The 27,790-nt window shown below is 51.7% G+C and overlaps 2 protein-coding genes across 3 annotated transcripts; both read right to left on the reverse strand.

Annotated features, from left to right (window-relative positions):
* Positions 1-5,999: 5,999 nt before the first annotated feature.
* On the reverse strand, positions 6,000-13,072 carry MYORG (myogenesis regulating glycosidase (putative)). Of its 2 annotated transcripts, none has more exons than XM_058565989.1 (2): positions 13,006-13,072; positions 6,000-9,878 (listed from the first exon to the last, which is right to left on the reverse strand). In XM_058565989.1, the coding sequence occupies exon 2, from the start codon at positions 9,745-9,747 to the stop codon at positions 7,603-7,605; it is 2,145 nt and encodes a 714-aa protein (XP_058421972.1). In that variant the 5' UTR covers positions 9,748-9,878; positions 13,006-13,072; the 3' UTR covers positions 6,000-7,602. The 2 variants fall into 2 exon arrangements, with proteins under 2 accessions (XP_058421972.1, XP_058421971.1); XM_058565988.1 differs by having other exon boundaries at positions 6,000-10,362; positions 13,006-13,050.
* A 1,422-nt stretch (positions 13,073-14,494) lies between these two features.
* Positions 14,495-27,531, reverse strand: SPMIP6 (sperm microtubule inner protein 6). Its single transcript, XM_058565352.1, has 7 exons — positions 27,317-27,531; positions 19,994-20,138; positions 17,767-17,882; positions 16,749-16,824; positions 16,304-16,538; positions 15,026-15,112; positions 14,495-14,647 (listed from the first exon to the last, which is right to left on the reverse strand). The coding sequence occupies exons 1-7, from the start codon at positions 27,449-27,451 to the stop codon at positions 14,542-14,544; spliced, it is 900 nt and encodes a 299-aa protein (XP_058421335.1). The 5' UTR covers positions 27,452-27,531; the 3' UTR covers positions 14,495-14,541.
* Positions 27,532-27,790: the final 259 nt, after the last annotated feature.

The following is a 27,790-nucleotide window of genomic DNA, read 5'->3' on the forward strand; positions in this document are numbered from 1 at the left end:
CATGCAGCAGCCCTGTCGCACACCTGTGGACTCCCCGCTGTAGCTGCCTTCTCCCCTTTAGCAAGCCCTCGTCATTGGTGTTTCTCTCTTCCCACCTACTCCTTTTCTGCACAATTCAACTGTAAGACCCAGAGGTGCAAGAGTTGGGTCTCGGCCCTCTTTTCCCTTGCTACTAGGGCTCAAGGAATGCGGGGCAGGTGTTAGATCTTACAGCCCTTCCAGGAGCTGTTAGCAGCTGGGTTCATGTGGATTTTATTACAGGGTTGTTGCCCAATGAAGTGCAGAAGATTGGATGGGAAGGGGCATTGGCAAAGGTCACCCTGGATTACCAGGGTCAAGAACAGCCACCCCCAGAGGAAGGAGAGAGAATTTGCCTGGGTCTTAAGCAGGCCTCCAGATGTTTTCAGTCACTGGTTCTCCGTGCAGACAGGGCAGAAGTACTAGCGAACAGGATCTTGGAGCACCGCCAGGGACTGGAATGGTTTTGTTCCTCACCCCTCTGAGCAGCACTCTCTGAAGGAGGCCTGCTGCAGGAAGTTTTTGGAGCTTAATGTTCTCTTTCCAGGCCAGCAGGGACCACATCCCACTGATTTAATAAATGCCTGCTGGGCAGTGGTGCCAAACCACAGACTAGCTGCCTCCTAACAAGGGCTGGCTGGCCCTGTGCTCTCAGCATGGGAGGCTGTGGAATCTCAAAATGCTAAGACCTTCAGAGTTGGAAGGGAGCTGGGAAATGACCTGATTTTGCTGCTCCTTTTTATAGCTGGGGAAATCAAGGCTTAAGAAGGTAAATGGCCTTGGCAGTTGCCCATATGTGGGGTACTTTGAGGATGAGGTGCCAGAGTGAAGACTGCTTTAGAATATCTCATATAGCTTTGGAGTTATTCCTCTGGGCCTTACAGAGTTTTCCATTAAAACACAGGTACTTTGGAGAAGAGGGGGGGTGGTGGTACATAAATTGCATTCAGCTGCTTGCTTTGCAGGAAGAATTGACAGCAGGGTGGGACTGGGGCATGTTATGGGGGCTGGATGCGGGTGGGAGAGAGTGGAACTGAGGTTGGGATGCGGCAGATGAGTAGGCTTTGTTATCATCACCACTTTGCTTCTGGCCAGCTGGGCTCGTTCAAGAGAGGTGGGGCTGAGACCACAATTTCCCTTTCAATCCAAGGCCCTCCATCTCCAGAGCATCTCCAACTGGAAGCTTTCCTTTTTTTTTTTTTTATAATTTTCTTTCTTTATTTTTTTCCCCCCAAAGCCCCAGTAGATAGTTGTATGTTATAGCTGCACATCCTTCTAGTTGCTGTACCTGGGATGTGGCCTTAGCATGGCCGGAGAAGCGGTGCGTCAGTACGCGCCTGGGATCCGAACCCAGGCCGCCAGCAGCAGAGCACACGCACTTAACTGCTAAGCCACTGGGCCAGCCCTGGAAGCTTTCCTAATAACCACCCATCCTATAAACACCATCCTGTTTCCCCACCTCTACCCGAAGAGGCTCCTCTTGGAGCGCCACCTATTTTCACCACTAACAACTCCACCACCCCAGGGTGAAGAAACATCTAATGGACTTATCCCCACCAGGGTGGTCTTAAGTTGCCCCCCTCCTAGGGGCATTTAGTAGAGGCTCTAGAAAACCAAAATGCCCTCTTGACCCCCAAAAGCAATACCTTACACCCCCACACTAGGCACTTGTTTGCTGAATTGAAGACCCAAAGGAACGAAGTTATAATGGTAGTTTTAATGGTAGAATTTCAATTGAAATACTTGTGCAGGTGTGGGACCCCAAGTGAGGGCCCATGTTTGGGGAGCAGAGGCTGACCTCCATCGGTCTGGCCTGGGGCCCAACCTGTCCCTTCTTTTCTAGAGGAGGGTCTTGCCAGCCCGCTGCTGCCCCCTTGAGGCTGTGCTGTAGGTGCCCAGTGAAACCCACTTTGCCTTGCGCGCAACACACCCACTTCCCTTCCCCTTGCTTTCCTTCCTCTCCCACCCCGCCTCCTGTGACGGATTGTGTAATAGGAAGTTCTCAGCAGGACTCCCTGAGGAGGGGAAAGGGGCTAAGGAGGGAAAAACACCACAAGGATACAGACTACAGGGGCACAACCTCTTCCTGTGCTTCAGACTGGGAACTCCCAGGGACAGGGCCTCCTCCTCCTCCTCCTCAGTCTTGTCCCGTTCCTCCCCAACCCCACCCCAGCCGGACTCAGGGCTTGCCACATAAGGCCAAGAATTCTCCTCTCCCCCAATGGGTGAAGGGGCTCCAAGGTACAAATTTCCAATTATAAAATGACTAAGTCCTGGTGATGTAATGTACAGCATGGTGATTATAGTTAATAATACCGTATCGCATTTTGCAAGTTGCTAGGAGAGTAGATCTTGAATGTTCTCATTACAAGAAAAGAAATTTTTTTGTAACTATGTATGGTGATGGATGTTAACTGGACTTATTGTGGTGATCATTTTGCAATATATACAAATATTGAATCATGATGATGTATACCTGAAACTAACATAATGTTATGTCAATTATACTTCAATTAAAAAAACAGAGAGAAAGTCAGCTGCTGTTTTCTTCTATATTCCATTAAAATGGCGAAGTACATTGAAAAAAAAAAAAAGAGTTCTCCCCTTCCATCAAGCTGCTGGAAAGATCCTTGGGCATGATGAAGTAAATGGCTAGCCTTATGATAAAAACCAGGTTGTTCCTTGGGAGCTGGGGTGTGTGCCAGAGAGGGGAGGGTGTCAGCAGAAGTCCCACTGAGTAGGACAATGGCAGGAAGGGAAATCGCCCAAATCACCCAGTTGCCGCTCCAGTTTTCTTGGAGGCTGGGTCCCGGCAGGCCTCCCCTTGCACGGATGAGCTGTGCAGCTGTTCCAAGAATAGAAGGTAGTATTTCTTCAAACGCTTTTCAAAATATGCTCATAAGTATGTGTGTGTGAGCAAAACAGAAACAGAGGTTCAAGATGGATTCAGATCTTAGAGGCCTTGAACACCAGAGTTTGAATTTTTTCCTAAATGACATGATTGAATTTCAGAAAGCTTTCCTGGGCTGCTATGTGGATTGGATTAAAGGATCCAAGAGTGGAAAGAGTTAGGAGGCCACTGCAGTGGTCCAGGCTAGAATTGATAATGTCCAACGTGGAATAGTGGCCAGGGGATGGAGAAGTCAACGTTGACCTTGGATTTCATGTGGGGAGAAGGGACCAGTAAGCTCAGTGAAGGGAACCAGCAGAAGAAGAATGTTCTGGAGCCAGCCAGGGTGAGAGACACTTGACCCAAATCTGAGGGAACAAGGGTAAAGACCCTCCCAGAAAATTCACATCTTGGGCTTTGAGAGAGGGCTTGGCCAGGGTTCAGCTGATTCATATGGCACAGAAAGGGAAACTGAGGCAGACACTCAGGGCACACAGAGTCACAGAATGGGGACATTAGGCCCAGTCCCGGATTTCCTGCAGTGGCTACTCAATCCCTCCCCATTACCTCTGGAGAAAGGAGTTCCCCATTCCTCCACATCAGCCCCCACCACCAGCCCAGGGGTACATGCTGGGTATGAGATCAACGAAGAATTCTAGCCATGACAAGGCTGCTGGAAGCTCCATGGAGGAGGGGAAGCCCCCATCCAGATGTGTAGAGAGATAAGTTTGGAATGCACAAGAGTTGCTGGCAGAATTAGGGGGTTGGACAAGGCTGGAAGGGCCCGAGTTCCTAGCCTCCTGGGGAATAGGTTAGAGATAGCTTCCAGCCCGCTTCCCTCCCCTCCCCATCTCTAAAACTCAGCTCTTTCTCATGGCTCCTGCCATTCCAGCCCCCACGCCAACTTCTTACACTTCTCTTTTTTGGTGTCATGGGGGAAGGGAAACACTTCTTGGCCAAGAATCAGGCCCATTGGGTGGCAGCTTCAAAGACACACAATTCAACTGGCTCCCATCCCTGGAGGTATACAGGCCAGGACTGGGCCATGCTCTTGAACAGTGGGTGAATGCCGGGTGGGAGATTCTAGGTGTCTGGACGCAGAGCACCAGGTTCCAGTCCAGTCTTCTAATCTTCTGTGTGAGTTCAGGCCAACGCCCTCCTTTCTTCAATTTGTTCATCTGTGCTTTTGTGATTAACGAGGTCAATGGTAGTAGAGGCCAGACTGGAAACCAGATCACAGGGGCCAGCCCGGTGGCACAGTGGTTAAGTGCGCGCACTCTGCTGTGGCAGCCCTGGGTTCGCAGATTCTGCAGGTTCGGATCCAGGGTGTGCACCGACGCATTGCTTGTCGAGCCATGCTATGGTGGCGTCCCACGTAAAGTAGAGGAAGATGGGTACGGATGTTAGTCCAGGAATCTTCCTCAGCAAAAAACAGGAGGATTGGCATCGGATGTTAGCTCAGGGCTGATCTTCCTCACAAAAAAAAAAAAAAAGAAAGAAACCAGATCACAAACCAAGGGCTAGTTTGCTGGAATTTGGCCAGACACGGGCACTCTTCTTTTTAGCCATGCCCCAGCACACAGTGAGTGCTCAGTGGGCATGGTGTCCCCCACTAGGATGTAAGACACTGCTGCCTGCCCTCAATGCCCTTCTACAGGGTACCCCTCCTCCTCCACATCAGATTACTTCAGCCTTTCAGATTACTTTATCCCTCCCCATGCCATCTCAGACAGCACACACTGCTTGGTCTTGGGCTGTCCAGTAAAACTTTCTGCAACTATGGAAATGTTCTATAATCTGCACTGTCCAATATGTTAGCTACTGGTCACACATGGCTTTAGAACACTTGAAATGTGGCTGAAGAACTGGATTTTAAATTTTGCTTAATTTTAATATTAAATTGAAGAAGACACATGTGGCTAGTGGCTACCATATTGGATGGCACAGGTTCTAGGCAGAGCTTTTCTTTGTTCCTTGTTTAGAATAAGAATTGGTGAGTTACCATTTATTGAGCACTCTGCCAATTTTGCATAACTGTTTTACTGACACATCTCACTAATCCTAGGTATTCCATTTTTAATAATTTTATTTATTTTTTCCCCAAAGCCCCAGTAGATAGTTGTATGTCATAGCTGCACATCCTTCTAGTTGCTGCATGTGGGACGCGGCCTCAGCATGGCCGGAGAGGCGGTGCGTCAGTGAGTGCCCGGGATCCGAACCCGGGCCACCAGCAGTGGAGTGCGCGCACTTAACTGCTAAGCCACAGGGCCGGCCCGTAGATATTCCATTTTAAAGATGAAGAAACCAAAGCTCAAGGGGTTAGGTGAACTGGCTTCAGATTGCACAGTAGGTTGGAGGGCCATTCAAGTGTGAGTCATGCTCTCTATTTAGGGAATGTTCCCTAAATGGTCAGCCATTTAGGGAACATTCCAGGGCCCAGCCCGGGTGTCCTCCTCCTACTCTCACTGCACAGCACACGGCTGGGCACCAGGGCCTGCGGAGGCTCATCATGGAGCCTCATGATTGGTAGATGCTTTTGACCAAATGGAGAGGGAAGCTACTTCCATCTTTACTCCCCATCTCCCGGGGACCGAGGAATCCTGGCTCCTGATATCCCCCCTTCAGATACTTCTCCTCTTGGGCCGGTGTGGTGGCGTAGTGGTTAAGTTCGCACACTCTGCTTCAGCAGCCCACGGTTCGTGGGTTCAGGTCCTGGGCACAGACCAACATACCGCTCAACAAGCCATGCTGTGGCGACATCCCACATACAAAATAGAGGAAGATTGGCACAGATGTTAGCTCAGTGACAATCTTCCTCAAACAAAAAGAGGAAGATTTGCAACAGATGTTATTTCAGGGCCAATCTTCCTCACCAAAAAAAAAAAAAAAGATATTTCTCTTCTTGCCTTTCTCCTGGGCCACAGTGTCCTTTGGGTCACAAACTCAGAGTTCAACCAGGTAGGTACTATGTGCAGTGGTTTGGGAAGAGAGTATCACAGGCAGGCCCAGAGGAAGCCAGTTGGGCTGGGAGGTGGGGCCTGGAAAAATTCTTGTCGTTTTTAAGCAAGAAAACAAGAACTAGTATTATAATAGCTACCTTTTATTGAGCACCTACTTGTGCCAGGCACTTGGCATACATCTGTGCTTATAATTCCCACAACAACCTGGGAGGTAGGCATTATTATCACCAGTTTACATATGAGGAAACTGAGGCTCAGCAAGGTTAAGCAGCTTGCTCAGGGTCACACAGCTTGTAGATGAGGGGTAGAATCAGCACTCGAGATGGGCATCTGTGAGTGCACCCAAACCTTCACTAGGCATTCTTCGCACTGAGAAAATAGAGCGGGTGGAGGAGTGGGCAAAGGGATGCATTCTCTAGGGGGTGAGGGACTGGTTCTGCTGTCCAAGCTGTCCAGGGAAGCTGAGCCCTACCCTGTTTCCCACCTCCCCTTCCGGCAGCCACTCCTTCCCCCGACTCAGCTACAAAGTCAGGAAAAACTCACTCTGGCCAAGGTTGTGCTTCTCAGAAAGGGAAAATGGCTGAGTGACCTTACCGTGTATGTGTATTTGCAGGTGTCGATGTGTGCGAGTAGTTCCTATGCTGAAGCATACCACCATCGGAATAAGACCGTCGCTCGCTTTTAGGTCACACCCTTGCCACGTGTGCAGGGAGTAGGCAGCTGAGGAATCTTGGAAGGACTGTTTATTTCCTGCCAGAGTCCCAGGGACATCACCTGGAGGGGGGCTGCAACTCAACAATCAAAACCTTGAATTTGCTCCCTGCCTCCTTCCTCCAGGCTTATCCAGCCTTAGGTGTATTGTGTTCATTCCATAGATCCAGGGACACATGGTGCCTCTCTCTCTGTCTCATCACACACACACACACACACACACACTCACACACACATACACACACACACATACACACAGGTCCTTGAGTTAAGGCACCAAGTCTGGCCTGCATGGCCTTGCAAGTGCTTGCCCATCAGGCCATGGCCCAGCCCAGGGCTGAGCCCCTGTGTGTACACAGACAGGTTAGTGCAGTGTTAGGAGTCTCTTCACAAATGAGGGACAACAATGACGGCTCCGTGCTGAGCCCAGTCCTCCTGTCTTCTAGGAGGGGACCTCCTGCCTCCTTGTCAGTTGGCCAAGCACCTCCATCCCTTCTCCCCAGCTGGGGTGGAACCAGGTCAGCCACAGTTCAGGCCAGCACTGGGAACTCAGGGCCTGGCTTCCAACACCAAGAACATGCCATTTCTAAATGTGGTGAGGGCTATTTTAGACCTTAAGGAGGATCAAGTCTCCACCTCAGAAGGACAAAGATGGCCCTGCAGGCCAGGATGAAGGGCGTTTTCTCTTTGTGCTTTTAAAACTCACCCGTGTGTAGCAGGAAGAGAGCTGACCACCTTCCTCTGAGCTTTCACCCCCACCCCAGGGAAGAGGTTTCTGCAGACTGGAGGGAGTGTGGAGGGAAAGGGGGCTGTTAGGATTGTGGCTGTTGTGGGAGGTTGCTTCAGCGCCCCCTCCCCTGGCCTAGCAGGAGCTGGCTCAGGCACGTTTACCTTAGCACCCTGTCAGTGGGTGGTACAGAGATGGGGACTTCCTGGGGATACACGATGTGGTTGTGATAAAGGGTTAAAGGCCCGCATGAAGACTGGGGTTAGGGCTGTGGGGTTCCCGGGTCCCGGGCTGGGTCAGGGTGCCCAGATGAAGTAGGCGACCTCGTCCAGGTCGACGGGGTAATCAGTGAGCAGCACGGGCGTCTTGTCGAAAAGCTCGCCTTTATAGCTGCGCCACTTGCCCGCCGGCAGGTAGACATCCCGTTCCTGCTTGCCGGGTTCCAGCACCGGCGCCACGAGCAGCGTGTCCCCGATAAGGAATTGCGAGTCGATGCGGTGCGCCGTCTCGTCGCCGGGCGCGATCCACCAGAGGGGGCGCACGATCGGGTCGCCCGTGTCGGTGACCTCACCCGCCAGCTCAAGCAACAGCGGCGCCACGAGAGAGGCCCTCAGTGCGGCGAACTTGTGCGCGATGGCCACCACTTCGGCGTCGTATCGCCAGGGGGGGACTGAGAATTGCATAGCGGGCATGAAGGCGGCCACCTCCAGCCAGCGCACGTAGAGCTCGCGCTCGGGCACATCGCCGCCGCCCGCCGTGCGCTCAGGCACCGCGTTGCCACCCACCATATCGGGCAGGATGAACGGGTAGCCCAGCATGCTGACGGTGAGCACCGCGGGGATAAGCGAGCGCAGTCCCAGATCGTAGCCCCACACCGAGTCCCGGTCCACCAGGCGGAAGAAACACGAGATGTTCTGGGACTGGTAGCCCACGCGGACCTCGGCCAGCGAGAAGAAGGGCAGTGCCATCTCGGTGTAGCGCCGGCTCCAGACGCTGGGGTCGGGCAGCGGCCTGTAGGTGCTGAAGTCCCGCGGCAGGTAGCTGACCTCGCCGGCGTCGAACTTGAAGGAGGCCACTGCATAGCGCGAGCGCAGCCGCCGCAGGTGCCCCTGGAACCAGTCGCGGGCCTCGGGGCGCGTGAAGTCGAGCACCGCGCCGATGCCGTTCCACCAGCGCACGAGCGCGGGCAGCCGACCCGTGGGCTCGCGCACGAACAGCTCGCGCTCCACGCCCTCGCCAAAGCGCGACGAGTTGTAGTTGACGAACGGATGCACCCAGAGCGTGACGCGAAAGCCGGCGTCGCGCAGGCGGCGGAACATGTCGCTGGCGTTGGGGAACTTGGCTTCGTCGAAGTCGAAGTCACCATAGGCAGGTGTGTACATGTCGTCGATTTCCAGATGGCTGCTGTTGAAGCGGTGCTGGCGGATCTGTTGGGCCAAACGCAGCACCTTGTCCTGGTCCACGGCGCGCCCGTACAGCACCCACGTGGACCAGATGGGGTCCCGGAAGGCCTCGGGGGCTGGCACCCTCGACGGCTTGTTGAAATAGCGCCGCACCATGTACTTGTGGATAGAGGTGACGTCCGAGCCGACGCACACTCGGTAGCTGAGCTCTGGCGCTGCGGCGCGGCCGGCGGGCGGCTTGTAGGGCGTGTCGTGGTAGCGCGCCTGCAGCCGCAGCGAGCGCTCCGTGCTGTTCCAGCCCAAATGGAAGGGCACTGAGTCATTGACCTTGATGGCAGCCGCACGCGACGACAGCCAATAGCGCTCGAGGATGCCTCCGAAAGCCGCATCGGAGGAGAAGACGTCGCTGGTGACGAAGGGCTGCGGCTCCTGCTGGCCGTCCAGGCGGATGGGCCAGTGCTGCGTCCTCATCTCAGCGCCGCCGTACCAGTGCGCCGCCGCGTCTCCCAGGAACATGGCATGCTCCACGGCGCGCCCCGGCGCCGCCTCCTCCCAGCGCACGCGGTAGCACATGACCGTGTCCTTGGGCCGCACAGTCTGGATGAAGAAGTGCAGCGGGCACCCGTCGGCTGTGCGCGAGCAGCCTAGCCGGGCGCCGTCGCGGCTGCAGGAGTCGAGATCCAGCGCTCCCGAGCGGAAGGCCAGGCGGAAGACCTGCTCGCCCTTCTGGTTGCGGATGGAGAAGCCGCCGCGGTTGAGGTCCAGCAGCTCGGTGCGCAGGCGTTCCGCCTTGCGTAGAGAGGCGCTGTAGTAGCACCAGGCCACGACCGCGGCCAATACCAGCAGCAGCCCCAGCACCGCGGAGCCCAGCAGCGGCTTCAGCTCCTTGGACGGCTTGGGCTTGGAAGGCGAGAAATTGTCAGGCACGAAGGTGTACATGGCTGCGCTTGCGGCGGCCTCAGGGCTCTTACGGCCTGTGTGGCTCCCAAGGTGGCGGCGGGGATAGGCCTGGCTCTTCTCCTGAGGGTTGTGGGGCATCAGCCCCCAGTTAAGGAAGGAGTGGGCAGTGGGGCGACCCAAAAAAGCCCATTTGAACCTGGCCTGCCTGAGTCTGGAAGGGGAAGAGAGAGGTGAATCGGAGCTTTCTCATTCCATAGTATTTCCGTTTGCTGCAGCAGGAAAGAAGAGATGTGTACTTTGGGAAGGTGTATACCGGGACGTAAGGGCTGGGACGTAGGGGTTGAATCTTACCAGGACAATCTGTCTGTGTCTTACCCTCCCTTTCTCATGGGTCCCGGTGCTTGCCAAAATTAGTCAGGACTCTGAATGGGGAGGGGCAGATGGTATGCATCCCCATTCTCCTGGTGGAGGAACAAACCCAGACAGGGTCTGGGAGCTGTCCAGGATCACAGAATAAGTCAGGTCTCCCTGGATCACACAGGGCAGCAGTTCAGGCTGAAGAGAAGGGGAGGGATCTGGAGAGGGCCTGGTTTCCCAGAGATGTGGCCATGGTGGAGGAGGGGGGATAATCCAGTAGCTCCTTGAGACCTTTAACAGGGCAGTAGGCTGGTTTCCCTGTCCCCGGAGGGGGAGAGGAGAGAGGGGAACAGCTCAGGTAAGGAATTTAATCTTGAGTCAGAAGCCCAGTTAAACCTGGAGATTAGAGAAGATACACAAGGCCAGACTCAGCCCTATAGCCTGGTTTGGAGGGAGGCGGTGTTGGGTTGGACATTATGGCTGGGGTCAGGAGCCTAGCATGGGAGCTATGGTGGCTTCTCAAATCTCCCCCTCTTTGCCTTCAAACTCCACCCTGCTCTCAGCTGTCGATCTATCTCTCTTCAAGTCCATTTCCTTGCCCACCTTCCTGCGCTGCTCCCAGCACCACATCTGTGGGCCAGTTACCTCCTGACTTTCCTCCACCACTCACCCACTGTCCTGCTGCACCTGCTATAGTTTGGGCTCTGCCAGTTCTCCTCTGAATTATTGCAACCCTTCCCCAAGAGGCCTCCCTGCTCCCAACTTCTTTCCCCTCAATGCCTGCTGCTCACAGCAACCGCAGTGATCTTTCTAAAGCATTTATCAGACTACCAGAGAGCTGCTTATGACCCCCATGAGGAGGTGCAGAAGTGTAAGCTTTGCACTTGAGGCCCAAGGCATGATGTGGTCTTATCTGCCTTTCTGATTCCATTTCCAGCCAGGCCTATCCTGTGACTACCAGCTCATTTCTCCCTCAACCTAAATCCTTCAGGCCATCTGCTTTAGGAGATTTCACCCACCCCTCTTGGCCCAGTGTCTCTCTCCGACCTACCAGCTCTCCAGGGATGAGACCTGCCCTCCCCCACTACACACATACACTCTCACCCACTGTATGCTAAACATCCAGATATGACTGCAGGGAACCATAGACCTGGGGGGAGGTGTGTGTCCCAATCTGTTGCTCAAGGCCGCTGATACTTCCTGTCCCAGCCCTTGGGGCAGGGTCCAACAAAGAACTAGCACCAGCCAGGTGCACACACAGACATACTCACTGCCAGCCAGCTGGCTGCCCATCTGCTCCAGCTGGGGGGAAAGAGAGAGGGAGACTGGCAAACAGTAATTAGCCTCCTCCCAGATGCCAGCGTCTGTCTCTAAGTCCCCAGTGGCTTCCTAGGAGATGCCAGAACTGCTCAGGGTCCTCACCTCCCCTGCCTCTCCCATGAAGAGACTCTCAAGAATGCCAGGTGCAGATCAGAATTTTGATCCCAGATGTCAGTATACAGCTCCCCACAATGCCCTCCCCCCACCACCAGGGAGGTGCTATCTCAGGGCCTCATTCTCTGTGTTCCCTCTCCCCCACTCCCTAAGCTGGTCAGTTCCAGCTGGTCTGGAACAGCCTCTTATTCTCTTCCTGTCAGGCCACCCAACTTAGCTTTCAAAACTCCCCCACCTCGCTGTGGACTCCCCTTCCTGTAGGTACAGGCTAGAAAAGCCCTCCTGGAAAATACAGGCAGTGGCCTTTAGCTCATGCCCTCAAGCTAGGCTGAACCCAAAGAAGGCCTTAGGTGGCCCAGGCCAGACCTGCTGTACACTGATTCATTCAAGACAACCAAGGACCCAGTCTGGGCACTAAGGGAATAGGGAAAAGACTCCATATTGGAATAAGACAGAGAGCCCTTATCCTTGAAACTTACATATTAAGTCAGCCCATCTCATAACCCCTGGAGGTTTGGAGAGGCCACCAAGGTGACCTCAAAAACTCTTTCCAACACTTCTGATTCTGAGAATTTTAACTTTCTAGGATTCTGAGGTTCTTTGATGAAGGACGGGAGCCTACAGGCCTGGGAACCCACTGCATGCAGGCCCTGGGCTGGTCTTTCCAAAGCCACCACAGCATCCAGCCCTAACAATGATGCCGAATGGAGCCATGGCTGCGATGCTCACTTTACAGCTGAGGAAACAGTGGCCAAACAGAAAACGGAAATTGTTTGAAGTCATCCAGTAGCAAGGTTGTCTGAATCCAAAATCCCAGCTTAACCCTCCACAGCATAAGTTTTAGGAGATGGGAGATAATGGTCTGACTGGCTGTCTCAACACAGCAGAGGAAAGGAGCTTTGTGGCCAAGAAGGTGGGACCGGCCTCCATCAGGTGGGTGTGGGGTACCGGTGTGGTGAGGCCTGTCTTCCCAAGGGCTGCTTGCTCTAGGAAGGCTTCTTGGGGGTGGGAAAGGGGCAATTTTAATGGCATCTGGTCCCGGGGCTGTGGGGGAGGAACTGTGGTTCCGGTGTTAATGGTGGCGCTAGAGACCCCTGTAATCTGCCGCCTCCGCCATCTGGCCAACCACAGGCTAATGCCGGCAGGTGGAGTCTGCCCTAGCCAAGCCTCTCCCTACTTGACACTCAACCTCAGTCTTGGCTGCCAGCCCCTAGCCGGGTCTGAGGGGGAGGGCCGGGCCCGGCCCAACAGAGGGGAAGCCATTCCAAGCGGAGTCGTTTGTCGAACACAATTCCCGGGGGGGTGGGGCTGGAAATGTCAAAGGCAACTCGATCCGGCCCATCTCCCTGCCCTGCCCAGCGCCGGGATCCGGCGGAATCGAGTGACTGCGCCGACAGCCTAGAATACTCCACACCCACCCAGCGCTACAGCTACAATGTCCGAAGGGACAGACTGAGGTCAAGGGGCCGGTCGCCCGCTGGGAACCGTGGCCCGAGGAGGGGCTCAGGTGCCCAGGCTCGCCCCATTACTTATTGGTAGGAGCAAAAGTTCAGGGAGTGTGTGCCCTCAGCAACCCCCCCAAGTCCTCCCGCTGGGCGCACTCACGGCAGTGACCCCAGAAGTGGGGGTGAAGGGAGGCTCCCGCAGATCCCCACCACGCTAGCCGGAGCTGAGCTGCCACGGCGCGGCGCAGGGTACTGCCTGGCGGGGACAGCTGAGGCCTCCTCGCGCCCCGCCCTCTGGCTGCTCGGCCACGCCCCGGTCATTCGGTTTCGCCTTGGGCCTGGGAGTCCAGCCCCGCCCCGGGAGCCCGACCCCTCCTCCCACATTGTCACGCGGACTCGAGGCCCCGCCCCTTGGCTCCCACCTTCCTCCTAAAGCTCGGTACCCGTCTCCGGGCATCTCAGGCCGCGGTTAAGCCGGGTGCATCCTGGCTCCGCCCCCCGCCTGCAGGCCCGCCCCCGCTGGGCAGGAGCTTACCACCTGTGGGCGGGGCTCTGCCCCGGGTTTGCTGGGAAGCGTAGTTCTGGAAGAAGGAGCTGCTGTAGAATGTTGGGCTTCTTGCACCTCTCGGCTAAATTTGGAATGTGTATGAGAAGGAGCGAGCCGCAGGGTCAAGAGGCAGGGCTGGCCCTTGGGATTCCTTCCCCTCCAGATTTGCGCAGGTGGAGGCCGTCTAGGTACAACGCTGTCACCAGCTATCCATATGGAAAAAGTTTTCCCATGTGGAAAAAGGTAGCAGAATTCCGGGAGGATCTCAGCGGCTCAGTGCAGGGCGGATCCAATCAAGGACCCCATGGGGGATCCTAGTTCCACCAGCTGGGAAGCCCAAGCTGAGAAGACCGGCTTCCTCTCAGTATTTTGCAAACCTCCTCCTCCCCTGTAGTAACAGCAGTTAGAAATGCCCGTGCTGCGAGGACGTGGGTGTGCCTCGCCATACCTCTGCCCCAAGGGGAAGTGGGGTGCAAAAATACTGAAGATCCCAGAGATTCCAGAACACCCCACCTCTTGCTCCCTGGGGGACAGAGAAACAGGGCTTTGTTTCCTAATTTGAAATTTCTTGGTCATGACACTCTCTAAAATTATATTTTGGACCCCTTGGACTTGGGTGAGGAGGGCAGCAAGGGTGTCTAAACATAGGCTTTTGGGGGATCTATGTGTGATGGAGACCCTGGGGGCAGAGATCAAGAGCTTTGGGTATAGGGACAGGGCTCTGACTGCAGAATGGAGGATTCTGGGTCTACTGAGATGGTGGGGTGAGGGGGCATTTAAGTTTGGGGGATGTGGGGGAAATGCCAGCGGGAGGGCCCTCTGGGGCTGGGAGGTAGATGGGCCCTCCCTGCATGGCTAGGTAGACCCATTAGTTTGGGCTCTGGGGTGGAGGGGAAGAGGACACCAGCTGGATATAAGGCTACTGTCATCTGTCTGGAGGGCCCTCAGGGCCACCCAAGGGAAGTACTGAGATGATGGGGGTAGGGAGGGCTCAGGGCAAGATGACTTTGAGAAACTGCATCTCATCTGAGGAGGCCTGAGTGACTGGTTTCTCACTGCCAGATCCTGCTGGGTAAGGACACAGAAGGCAGCTTTTGGGGTGAAGAATTTATTGATTGCTCAGCCCCCTTGGCCCGGCCAGCCCAGGCTCTACCAGCAGTGGTAGTCGGGATAGGTCTCAGACACAAACTCAGGGTGGACAACATAGTTGTTTCTCTGGAGGCCACCGGTCTTCTTGAAGTGACTTGTGTCCCATCTGTGGGGAGAGATGGGCCAACCCATTTGGACCCTCCTATGCCTGATTCCAATTCTCAATGCTAACCTTATTCCAACATTTTGCCCCTAATACTGACCCTAGGCTCCAACACTGACCTCCTGACCTCAGGTTCTACTGTAATGCCCTGATCTCATGACTCTAAGCCCCACTGCCAACCTGTAACCCCTCAATGCGGCCTCCACGCCCTCTCATGGGGTCCTCCATTTCCCTGCCAGCTTTGAAGTGCCCATGGCACTAGCGCCCCCTGGTGGCGTCTTCCAGTCAGTGCATCGCAGTGGACAGTCTCCACCCCAACTAGTCCTTGGGTTCCCCGCCGCCGGGGGCTTGTGTATTTGCATGTGTGCGCGCCAGACTTACCTAAGGTTCGGACATGGGTAGTATGACGGCGGGGGAGTTATAACAGCACACTGCATTCCGGGCCGGTGCTCGTAGGGCAATACACTCCTGGAGGAGGAAGCGGTGGGCAGGGAGGGGTAGGGCCCTTTGCTTTCCCGCTATCCCTAAACCCAGACCAAGACTCTGAGCGGCGCTTCAGGTGTCAGTCCTACGGTTCGGAGATGCTCCCCTCCGGCCTCCTGGCCCTTCGAGACCCCATCGAAACATCCCCCTGGGAAGACACCTGGAAGTCCTCCTCCCGGTAAGGCGTCGTTCCTGCCGCCTAGTGGGCCGTGGAGCACGCTGGACTCTGGGGAGGACCTGGGAGCCCCTGGATCCTCGCCCTGGGACGGCAATTACTCCAGCACTATCGACCAGGCGACGTTTCTGAGGCTCAGGCACTTTCTCGCTCCCCCAGGCCCTTGCGAGGAATAAGACCCAGTCGCGCACAATGAATCAGGCTCTCTGCCTGGGGAGGGGCAGAGGATCACCACAGGGTTAGGGACAGGGTTCAGGACCTCCTCGCAGCTCTCCAGACGGATGCAGACACTGGAGTTCTCCTGGCTCGGCCCGCCCTGTCTCCGCCGGGCGCAGGGAGACAGCTGCGCGGCAGTCGGGCTGCGGCTGCGCGCTCGTCGGGCTGCGGCTGCGCGCTCGGGCCTCAGTGCCTCGGCAGTCACACGCGAGGCTGTTTCCCTCCAAAGGTGGCGCGGGGCTCCGAGGGCCCCTCTGGTCATCCGGTCACCATTTCCTTGCTCACTTAGCACCCGGCAATGACCCTGCCCATTACTGACCGTGACCCGAGGCCCAGAAAGAGAGGACACTTTTCTGAGGGCACATGGCACTCCGCAGGCTAGAACCTGCGTCTCCGGGGCCGGGTGTCCAGGTAGGGGCGGGGCCGGCGGGCGTGGGAAGGGGACGCGACTGGTGTGCGGGGTTTCTTGCTCAAAAAATCCCCCGGCGGGGCCCTCAGAACAGATACAGGAGCCAGTTGACCCTGAGCCCAGTTTGGGAGGGACAGGGTCGGGAACTTGGGGGAACTTTCGTGCGGGTTCTCCCGCCTCAGCGGTCTGCTCAGGTCCTGGGTCCGGAGGGCGGGACAGGCGCCCCAGTACGGGGGCAGAGCAGGCTAGAGGCGGGTCTGGCCTCGAGGCAGCGGCGAGCTGGAAGCGGCGCGGGGTGGCGCGCGCGGACGGGATCTAGGGGCGGGCCTGGGCTCTGGGGGCGGGGCCCGGCTGAGGCGCGCGCGGCCCGGCGAACCTTACAGTCGGCAGCTCTGCGCACAGAGGCCGCAGGCGGCGCTCGGTGCAGGGCGGGCCGGTGGCGTAGTAGTCCATCCCGCGCAGACAGTAGTGGCGGCCCGAGCAAGCGCTCTCATAACCCTGGAAGGGCAGGCGGCCCGGCAGCGGGTCCACGCACCCGCACCGGGGCGCGATCTGCGGCAGCGGCTGGTTCCGTGACAGCGAGTTCAGCATGTTCACCACCACGTCGCGCTCTGCGCCCGCGGACCCCGAGCCCGGGAGACCCAGACAGAGTCACAGGAATGGGAAGAGACAGGAGGAGATGGAGGCAAAAACAGGGACAGATAGAGACAGGGTTACACCCTCTCCAGGACCCTGCCTCCGCCCCGTCCCCCGGGTCCCCATCCCGCCATCCTTCTGTCCTCCCCTACCCGTTCGGCATCAACCGCCCCACCACCCGTTACCGTAGGCATTAAGTCGCTCCGGTTTAGGAGGGTACTCCAAGGGCATTCCTCGTACTGCTGTCTCCATCCCGGCCTCCTGGAAGTGGCACACACGCTACCTCAAGCTCTGACCCGCAAGAGTTCGTCCTTTTGGGGGTCCTCCCAGAACAGCCAGACGGTGCCAGGCTGCCCCTTCTTCCGCCCCCTAGATGCTCCCTACTCCCCCAGGCTCTAGGTGTTTGGGCTTGTCGCCGGGCAACGCGTTTACTCCGCCTACCGGGTGTGGGGGTGGGTGAGGGGAGCTGTAGGTAGACCGGGCCTGGAGCCGGGCTTCCGACATCCCTGCCTCAGCGTTTGCCTTTGATCTTACCCCTCTTTGTCCCTCTGGCTCTGTCTAGCTGTGTCTCCATGTCTCTCTAACAGAGAGGTTTCAATATTGCCTGCCCATCAGAATCACTCGGGAAACTTGTGGAAAATTCCGATTTTTGAGGAAGTTCTGATTCAAATGGGTTCAGTCAATCCGAAGTCAGCCATCAGCCTACAGTTAAGAACTCCTGCTCTGGTCTCGGATCCTCTCACCTTCTCTCCTCCCTCCGGCTGCAGCTGAACTCCTTCCTGTCTCCTTTGAAAACTCTCCCACATCTATCTGCACTGCCCCGGGGGGCCTTGTTCTCCGTCTTTTCCTCCTTGCTCACATCACAAAGGAGGGGAGAGTGGAGCAGGTACAGTCAGCCTATCACTGACTACTTGGCCAGACCATGTGGGCAAGCTTCAGGAAGGCAGCACATCAAGGAGTGCAGACTAGCTGTGTCCCCACAGAGCCCGGCTAGAGATAGTGACCCAGGGGCCCAGCACAGTTCCACTCCTGAGCTCCCTTGTTTCCTAAAAAATATAAACTCTAGTTTCATAGATGGGGAGGAGCCCTGGAGCATTGTTGATAGGAAAGAGATGGGAAACTAGTGAAATATAGTCACTGTGGTTTGGGAGGTGGAGGGGTGTGTGTGGCCCAGACCCCATCTGTGCTGGACACAGTAGTTACCTTAGGCAGCCGGGGAAGGCACGTGGCATATTTGTTCCAGCCGGTGCAGTTGTAAAGTCCCATCCTCCGTGTGTTATACCGGTTACTGCACAGGTAGTTTGGGGTGCATTTGTCTGCTTGATCATAGGGGAGGAGACATAGGACAGTGTTACTTGTTATTCTACCCAAGGATCTGAGACTCCCTAGATGTTTCTCCCCTGATCCCTAGATGTTTCGCCTCTGATTTCCAGCACAAAGCTAGACTCTCCCTGATCTCCCTCAGGCCAGTAAAGCCCACCCTGGCACTACACTTGTCTTAGACATTGAGATGCAGCCCATTTCCCACCTAAGGCAAACCTCTGAGTGGGGTCTGGATCCTTTGAGCTGATACTTTTCACCCTGGCACCACCCTCTCTGAATCAGCCAACCTGGAAATGAGGCCTCCTCCCAATTCCTCTCTCTCTCTCATCTTCCACATCCAGGCTCCAAAATTTGCTTATTCTGCCTCCTTGAAATCACTTGAATCTCTCCCCTTTCTGGTCCCTCATGATCTCACCCCTGTATCTCTGCAGTGCCTTAACCAGGAGACAATATGATGTCTTGGTTAGTAGAATGGACTCTGCAGACAGACTGTCAGGGTTCAAATTTCAGCTCTGCCAGATATTAGCTGTGTGTGACCTTGACTGAGTTAATTAACTTTACTGCCTCAGTTTCCTCAATTTTAAAATGGGAGTAATAGTACTATCTACCTTATAGGGTGGTTGTGAGATTTAAATGAGTTAATATATCTAAAACACTTAGAGCAATGCCTAGCACATAGAAAACTATTATTATTATTAGCCTACTGGTTTCCCTGCCTCATTTTGAAATCCTACAATCCAATCTCTACATAGAAGCTGTGACACTTTTTCACAAATGAAAATCTGACCAAGACATTTCCCTCTTTAAAACCCTCCAAAGCCCCACCTACTCAGTCACCTAGGTTTGTCCTACAAGGCCCTCGTGATCCACTCCCTAACAGTCTGAAGGAACATGTGGGAGAGACATCTGGAAAGAAGGTCTAGGAGCCCTAGAGGAAAAGCAGGTGTATGTGGGGGGCAGGGTGTTGGGATTTGGAGTTCTGGGTTGGTGGTTTGGACATACAGAGTTTGAGGTGTTTGGGGACATTCAGGTAAAGATGACCATAATCAGATGAAGGAGAGTGGAATTCTGGTTAAGAGGTCAAGTTTAGAAAGAAAAACTTGGAGTTGTCAGTAATTAAAGATATGGGCTAGATCGAGTGGTCTCAGGAGAGGAGTAAGGAGAGAAGAGGGCTCAGATTACCACCCTGAGGACCCCATGTTTCCAGAATGGGTGGACAAGAGACCCAGGAAATTGAGGCGTCAGAGAAGCTGAGGAATAAGGAGTTTCCGGAAGCAGAGGGTGGTCTGAGAGTGAAATGCATAGGGTAGGTCTCATAGGTAAAGACTGAAGAGTCCCATGGACGTGGTAATTAGAACCCGTGTTTGAGTGTAGGAGATGCAGACTCCCAATTCCAAATCGATGAAGATTTATCATCAGTTCATTCAACAAATATTTATGAAGCCTGGTGCTGTTCTAAATGGAGGGGGAAGAGCTGTGAATAAGCTAAGACTCTCTGCTCTTTTGGAAGACAGATCATAAACACCTAACCAAGTGAGAAAGATAATTTTTCATAAGGTGTAAGAAAGAGTGAAGAAGTAGAGACAGTGAATATAGACTATGTTTCAAGAATCTTGGCTATGAAGGGGAGGATCAAGAGAGAATTTTTAGGCAGGAAACAATTAAAAAAGACTTCCAGGTTGAGGGGAGAGAGGTGTGGTGGGGCAGAGGGATGCAGGAGAGATGGGAAACCTGATGGAACAGGGTCACTAAGAAGATGGGAGGAGACGGTGCCCAGAATACACTTGGAGGGATTTATTTGGAGGTTAAAGCTCCCCCCATCTCTCTAAGGATAAGACTCAGGCCTCTTCCAGTTCTTCGGCAGGGACAGGGAGCTCCCAAAAGGCAGGGCCTGGATCTCCTCCTCCAAGGTCAGGGTCACGGTCAGGTCAGGTGGTTGGGAGTCAAGCTAGAGTGGAGGTGATTAGAGAAGCAACCCAGGTCATGAGTGGGGAAAAGGTTGATATAGGATCAGGGTAGAGGTCAGGATCCAAGGTGGGTTCAAGTTGAAGGTCTTTGTTGGAGGTCACTGAATGGGGTCAGAGTTGGGTGAAGGGTGAGGCCCTACCTTCCTCTTGAGAGACCCAGTATTTCTCAGGCAAGTAAGGGTGGCCTGGAATGGAACCCTTATAGGTGTAGTCCTGCGCAGCACATTTGACCATCTTCTGTAGGGCTTCAGGATCCACGTGGCGCTGCGCAGTCTGAGTCAGGCCCTGGGCAAGGGGAGAGTGGAAGAAATGGCTAGGTGCATAGAGACCCCAGGCTTAGTGCCCTGCTGGACCCAGATGCAGCCCTATCGAGCAGGACAGCCTAGATGGGTCTCCCAACCCCCTTCCCTAGGCCAGAGGGACCCCCATGCCAGCCTTGGCCCCTCTGCATAGTTCTTTCATTTGAATCACCCTTTCCTCCTTTCTTTCCATCCAAGGCCAGGGCTTGGAGCCAGGCATTTGCCCTCAGTCAGAGTGGTTTTCTGATGTTCTCATTTCTGTCTTTCCTTGGTTGGGAGCTCTGTAAGGGCAGAGCTGGGCATTCCTGTCCTCTAACTTCCAGACTGTGTGCCGCCTTGGAGCAGGGTCTGGGTCTCCCCAAACAGAGCAACAGGCCCCCGGTACAAACCGGAACCTCAGGAAAGGCTGGCTGCCCTGGGAGCTGGCTACCTTGTGCAGGTGTTTCGGACAGGGAGAACTCTCTGGGAATCTTGCAGGAGAGGAAGGATGGGGCCGAAGGGGCATCTACTTTAAAATCTAGTTCCCTGACTCCAACCTGACCCTGATTCTGCTGTGGTTCTGATTTTGACACCAATATTGACCCTGACACTCACTTTGTCCTGGTCCTCATCCTACCCTGACCTTTTTCCTATCTTGGTTCAGGCCCTGGGCCCCTCTGCTGCTTGGGGTTCACCCCATCTTATCCCATCACCCCTTGTTGGGCTAGATCTGTGGAATCCCAGAGCAAGACCTCCCTTTGGGGCTCCCTTGTCCTCAGCTGAGGGCAGGATGCCAAGTTAGTTGTGGGCCCATAGGTCCCTGCAGGCAGCTGGGTCGCAGGGGTGGGTTACCCAGCAAAGTCAGGAACCAGAAAGGACTTCCTCATAGAGCGCAGCAAGGTGCTGGGATGGTGACACTCCCACCCACAGTGCCCCCTACGATCTAAAGAGCAGAGGCTTCTCTTGCTGCTCCTCCTGCCCCTGCCGCCCTGAAAACCCCTCAGCTGAAGGGCTTCTTGGATCCTCTGTACCAGCTGAGGTTCTGTTCTGTGGGCAGATCCCGCACGGTCATACTCCGTATCGGCGGAGGGGCCCCACGACTTGGCACTCCTCTGAGCTTTACACAGACACACATATGTCCAGACATACACATAGATCTATGCACCCAGATACATTCATAGACGCACAGATGTACATCTATATATACACACTCAGACATACTCACACACACACACACAGATACAAAAACAGTCATTTAGAAGAACTCACAGACATTATTAATTTTTCCGTTAGAGGCTTTCCTCAGATGTCCGTCATCTTTGATTATCTGCTTGTGTTTATGAGTAGGAGACTGAAAAAGCTCATTGGATGCTGTGAGCTGTGGTTGGGCTTTGTCAGCCATAAGCATCATTGTAGGATGATTTGGCTAGACTATTTTTTGCAAAATCTCTGAGTAAATTGTAGGTCTTTCCTCTGGGACTGACCAGAGCCTTCAGAAGAGACTCGTTCGGTCTTTGGCCTGAGGGCGGTGACCTAGCTGCCAGTGTTCTGAGAACCTGCTGGAGAAGAGGGCTGCTCGGGGTGTTAGCATGTGGTATATCGAGGTTCACCTGTTTTCAGTATGGTACCCTGCCCTTATCTGGGCCTGGTATCCCCAGTCCTGAGATCCTCGCCAAAAAATAAGCCTTCTGCTTTTTGCTGAGATGGGACAGGCAGTCCCCCTATGGCATGGAATACAAGAGGGATTAGTGGATTTAACTGCTTCTTAAACAGCTTTCAAATCATCTTTATTTTAGCCTTGGTCTTGTCCTATCTTCAGTTCCAGAGAAGCCTAGTATTACCAGTGCCTGAGCCTTTTGAAAATTCTGCAGTTTTAAGTTGAATTATGTCTTGTGTTTCCCACTGCTGGCTTTGGATTCAGCTTTCTCAGGTCTGCTGTCAGCTACCACTTATCTACCATACTTTCCAACTTCCAAAAGTTTTGTTGCCATTGTCCCTTCTTTCTCACTATTCTTGTGTTTATGTCTTAAATGCTCATTTACTGTAGTTTTAGAGGGGTTTCTGGAGAGAGTCAAAACACGTGTTCAATTTTAACCTGGAGAATTATAGTTCTTTATATATTCTATATGCTAATCCTTTGTCAATTACATGTTGCAATTATCTTCTCTCAGTTTATGGCTTCTATCTTCATTTTCTTTATGGTGTCTTTTGATGAATAGAATTTCTCAATTTTAACGTAGTTGAGTTTATTAATCTCTTCTTTCATGTAGTGCTTTTGTGGCTTGTTTAAGAAATCCATCCATACTCTAAGATAATGGAGATAATGTCCTATATTTTCTTAAAAAACTATACAGTTTTAATTTCCATATTTAAGTCTTTAATCTGTCAGGAATTGCTTTTTGGGTTTGGTGTGATTTGGGGATCAATTTTATTTTTATCCATATGGATAACCAATTGTCCCATTGAGTAGTCTGTCTTCCCCCCACAGATGTCTAACGCCACCCCAAGCCTGATATATCTTTTCCCATAGGTTTACTTTCATCATCTCTGTTGTATGTTGTTTCCATAGATGTGTGGCTCCATTTCTGATCTATTTTATGCCATTAATCAGTTTGCCTATTTCTACAGTAATACTATGCTTTATGAATTTCTGTAGTTTGGTAACAAATATTAATACCTGACTGGGCAAGTCCCCTTCTTCTTTAGGTGTGTTTTAGCTATTTCTTGGGCCCCTGCTCTTCCCTATAAATTTTAGAAACAGCTTGTCAAATTCTTCAAAAAATTCTGTTGCAATTTTATCATTATGATTAAATTGCATTGATTAAATGCAACTAAATTCCATTTAATCATTATGATTAAATTGCATTGAATATGTTAATGACTCTTCCTATCCAAGAGCATGTTATACCTCTCCATTTATTTTTCTAAAGTATTCAAAGTTTTGTAATATTATCCATATGGTTTTGCACACATCGTTAGATTTATTTCTACTTAATTTTATTTTTTGTTGCTAGAATGATATATGTATTTTAAAATTTTCTTCCTAAATATTTGTTGTTGATGTAAAGATATGTGGTTGACTTTTTATCTTATATTCATCCAACTTTCTAAATTCTCTTGTTCTAATAATTTGTAGATTCTCTATGCACCACTGTATCATCTGTGAATAATGAGTTTTTTGTTTTATTCCTTTCCTGTCCTTGCCTCTCACGTGATATTGTTTTCCAATATTTTGATATTGTATTCCAATATTTCCAATATTTAATTTTACAAATTAAAAATCACTATAATTATTTTCTATAGACAATGTTTGCTTGAATTTATCTCACCAATTTCTTAGCTCACCATTCCTTCTTGCATCTCAGACCTTCCTTTTGTGATCATTTTCCTTCTCCCTGAAGTAGGTCCTTTAGAAGTTCCTTTATTATAGGTCTGATGGTAATAAACATTTCAGTTTTCCCTTGCCTGTAAATGTCTTTATCTTTCTTTTGTTCTTGGAGGGAAGACACTTTGAAAAAAATTTTTCTTTTTTAAAAAAGGTCCTCTCTTAAGCCAGTGTTGTGCTGTTTCACTGTGAGATACCAAAGTGTAGAATTCCTTCTATTTATTTTGTATCTGTGGATTCATTTCTTTCATTAGTTCTGGAAAATTCAGAGCCTTTTTCTCTTCAGGTAATGCCTATTCTCCTTTCTGCTCTTTCCTTCTGGGACTCTGAGTAGGTGTGTGTGAGATCTTCTTCTATCTTTCATATTGCTTAATGTCTCTTTCGTATTTTCTATCTCTTTGTCTGTGCTGCATTCTGGGAAATTTCTTTTGCTCTATATTTTATTTCACTGACACTCTTCAGCTGTGTCTAATCTTCTCTTTAACCCATCCACTGAGTCTTTGGTTTTAACACATGTATTTTTCGTTTCTAAAATTTCTGTTCGGTTCTTTCTACATTTGTCTGGTCTTTAAAATATATAATCTCTTGTTGCTTGCTCATTTTGATGATTTCACATTTTATTTATTTATTATTATTTTTTTTTGTGAGGAACATCAGCCCTGAGCTAACATCTGCCAATCCTCCTCTTTTTGCTAAGAAAGACTGGCCCTGGGCTAACATCTGTGCCCAACTTCCTCCACCTTACATGGGACACTGCCGCAGCATGGCCTGACAAACGGTGCCTCAGTGCGCCCCCGGGATCTGAACCCAGGCTGCCGCAGCGGAGCGCACACACTCAACCGCCCGCACCACCGGGCCAGTCCTCACATTTTATTTTTAAAAATTTGTAATAATTATTTTCTATTTTTTAACTGTTAATTTTAATATCTAAAGTCTTCAGAGGTTTAAGTCTGTTGTTTACTGTTTCTGCTGGCTCTGTCATATGGTGGTTTGTTTCCTTATATCTCTTATTGTGAGCTCAGATTTGATTGACCTTACTCTGAAGGATACCTGGAAACCTACGCTGAGGATATTTTCCACCACAGAAGATATCCTTTCATCTCGTGTGTGTATGTGTGTGCACTGGGGGGATCACTGAACTTTCTGGTTCAGTTTGGAATTTACAGGTTTAGTTCTTTTATCTTTCGGCTAGCTTAAGGCTTAAACTCCTGCGTTTAGTGCTGATACTGGCGTTTGTCCTCAGGACAATCCTGTCTAAGTACACTTACCACTCACCTCCATGAGAGTCCAAAACAAAATGAAAATTAATTTTTATGAAGGACCTAGTTGTTGTGAAGCAGGAGGGACCCTCAGAGTTTCTAGACCACCATACTGCGAGGAACAGAAGCTTTTCCTTCATTCTTAATCCCACCGCTATCTGGCTTCCCCTCCTCTCCACTCACCGAAGCCAGGTTACTAGGGGTTACTACATCCAAGAGATCCCTTCCTATGTGGACAACATTTGACACTGGCCTTTGTTGAACAATGCTGTCTTTGTTGGTTTCTCTTTGATTTTCCTCCTATCACTCTGTCTCCTTTTATGGCTCTTCTTCCTTTACCTACCCCTTAAATATTGATATTCTCCAAAGTTCTGTCCTTGGCCATTTTCTTATGCTTCCTTGGCAATTTCATTCACTCCTGTGAGTTCAGCTACCACCTATATGTGATGATTTCAGAAACTATATCTGAAGCCCAATCCTCTTTTCTTTGCTTCAGATACGTATATCCAACTACCTACCACATCTTTTCCTGGAAGTCCTCGAATATTTTTGTCCCAAAATGACCCCACATCTCTCTCTAATCTGCAATTCCAAACCTCAGTTGGCAGCACCACCATTCCTCCAGTTGCCAGAGCCCCAAACCTGGGAGTCATCCTAATCTCTCTCCTCTTCTTTACATCCAAATTGTGGTGGTGACCCGAGATCTGTTGATCTACTTCTTAAAATGCCGTCCTATTGAGTGTGGGAAGCAGGCAGGCACTCTCATATTTTGATGGTGGGCATGTAGATTATTACAACTCTTATTATAGCAATTCGAAGCATATATCAAAAGTTTTAAAAATGTACATATTCTTTCTCCCAACAATTTCATGTCTAGGAATTTACTGTAAGGGAATAGGGTATACAAAGGATATACTTGATATATACAAAGATGTATGTACAAGAATGATTATACTAGCAAAATTTTGTAAACAATCTAGATTTCCAATAATATGAGATTCTTTAAATATATTTTGGTATTCATAAAATAAAACACTGTCATTAAAATTACATTATAAAATATTTTTTGATACAGGAAAATGTACCTGAAATATGGTTATGTGAAAAAAGCAAGATTCAAAATATTAGTATACATTATGATACCATTTTCATAAAAAATAATCTTTGCTTCCCCAAAGGGCATATAATCAATTAACAGTGGTTATTTCGGGTAGTGAGATTATAGGACTTTCTTCTTTGTACTTCTCTGAGTTATCTGCATTTTCTGCATTGAGCATATATTTATTTTGTAATTATAATAATTATTTAAAAAATTCTCTCCTATTCAACAAATTCCCCTTTTCACTGCCACAGTCTCTCCTTATCTCCCACTCACATCCTCCTCCCTCGTCCTTTACCACCTCACTGGACTTCCTGCCCTCAGACTCAGCCCCTCCAGTCTCCTGCCACTGTGGCCAGAGTGGTGTAACTCACAATCCAACCATGACACTCCCCGGTTCACACACCTGGAGCATTATGTCCGCATTCTCAACACAGCCTGAGGCTCCTCGTGATATGAAGGCTCTCTCTTCCTATAGGGCCAGCCTCTCTTTCTGCTCCAGCAGTTCTCAGTTCCTGGGGGGTCCCTGCCCCCACGCTGCCCTTTTCCTCCGACTCTTTTCTGCTGAAAGCCTCCCTCCTCTGGATCTCTTAGGAGACCTGCCCTTCAAGGCCTGGGAATGCTGTCCCCTGTCTGGCTCTTGACCAGCACATGCCTCTGCAGGTGCATGTTCCACACTGGGCAACCCTACTTTGTCCACTTGTTTGCTGAGAGCTCCTCAAAGGCAGAGCCTGGCCCTTCATTGTATCTGCGTTGTGCCTGGCACATGTAGATACTCAGCAAAGTTTTGTTGGATGGTATACCTGGATAAATTCCCTTAGGCAGGGTCACAATTTGATTCACAGATTTTCTCTCCATTTTGTGAAAGCTCTACAGACCCACTTGGCCACCTGTCTTCAAGCACAGACACACAGACACAAGGAGACTGTGATACACATGCATAACAACATGCCTATATCCCACAGGCAGCCTCAGGGCCTTTGCATTTTCTGATCATCCTGCCTGGAACCCTATTCTTTCAGCTCTTCACATGGCTAGTTCTCTCGCATCTTTCCAGTCTCAGCTCAACGTCACCTTGAGAGAGAGAGGTCTTCCATGACCTCTCTATTTAAGTAGCTCTCCCTGGCTACTTTCCATTTCCATTACTCTGTTTATTTCCTTTATAGCATTTTGGACAATTTGTAAAACTCTTGTTTATTTCTTGATTATTATCTATCTCTCTCCACCTCTTACTGTGGTGGAGTAGAAGGGTACCATGAGGGCAGGATCTTGTATTATTTTATATATCACTATAAATTCCATGCCTAGGCAAATGAATGAAGCACATACACAGACAAGGTACAAATAATTACAAACACATAACGACAAACACACACTGGCAGTCATCCAGACATGCATGGCCATACACTCTGGCCTGTCCCCCACCCCCAACCTCCACTTACCGGGGTCACAAACTTGTTGGCTTCCCAGGCCCACAGAGGTGGGTCCTTATAGACCTCCTTGATGGAGGTAGGAGCCCTGTAGGAGTCACTGTAGGTGCTGATGGGAGTCTTGGTCTTACGGGAGAAGAGGAACATGGTGGGGTCTAGGGGATGCCGTGGTGGGCTCTACCTACCAAGGGCTCCTGTAAGACATCAGTGACCACCCCTCTCCCAGACAGCCCACACCTCCAGGCCGGCAGGTGCCCCTAGCTGCTGTGACCCCCTGTGAAGGATCTTTCAGCTTCGCTCCCCTACAACCTTCCTGCTCCTACCCCACCCTGCTTCCCCCTCCAGGATGGGCACTGCCCATTATGATATCACCTGGCTCAGCCCCATCCCTGGGGAAGTGAGGCGGTCCTATTCCCTCCCTACCCCCGGCCTCTTCCTCCTCAAGCCTCTCAAAAGAGCCCAATTTCCCAGAGTTCAGAGGGCCCC

The sequence above is a fragment of the Diceros bicornis genome, chromosome 22 (assembly GCF_020826845.1).
Source record: "Diceros bicornis minor isolate mBicDic1 chromosome 22, mDicBic1.mat.cur, whole genome shotgun sequence".
NCBI lineage: Eukaryota > Metazoa > Chordata > Mammalia > Perissodactyla > Rhinocerotidae > Diceros > Diceros bicornis.

What these genes read in the sequence shown, in the direction of transcription:
- MYORG (XM_058565989.1), bottom strand. Translation starts at nt 9,747, where the DNA reads ATGCCCCACAACCCTCAGGAGAAGAGCCAGGCCTATCCCCGCCGCCAC.
- SPMIP6 (XM_058565352.1), bottom strand. Translation starts at nt 27,451, where the DNA reads ATGTTCCTCTTCTCCCGTAAGACCAAGACTCCCATCAGCACCTACAGT. An exon ending in CCAACAAGTTTGTGACCCCG is followed by an intron (nt 20,139 to 27,316) that starts GTAAGTGGAGGT and finishes CCCCTTGCCCAG; the next exon opens with GGCCTGACTCAGACTGCGCA. An exon ending in GCAGAGCTGCCGACTGTAAG is followed by an intron (nt 15,113 to 16,303) that starts GTTCGCCGGGCC and finishes TTCCTCCTCCAG; the next exon opens with GAGTGTATTGCCCTACGAGC.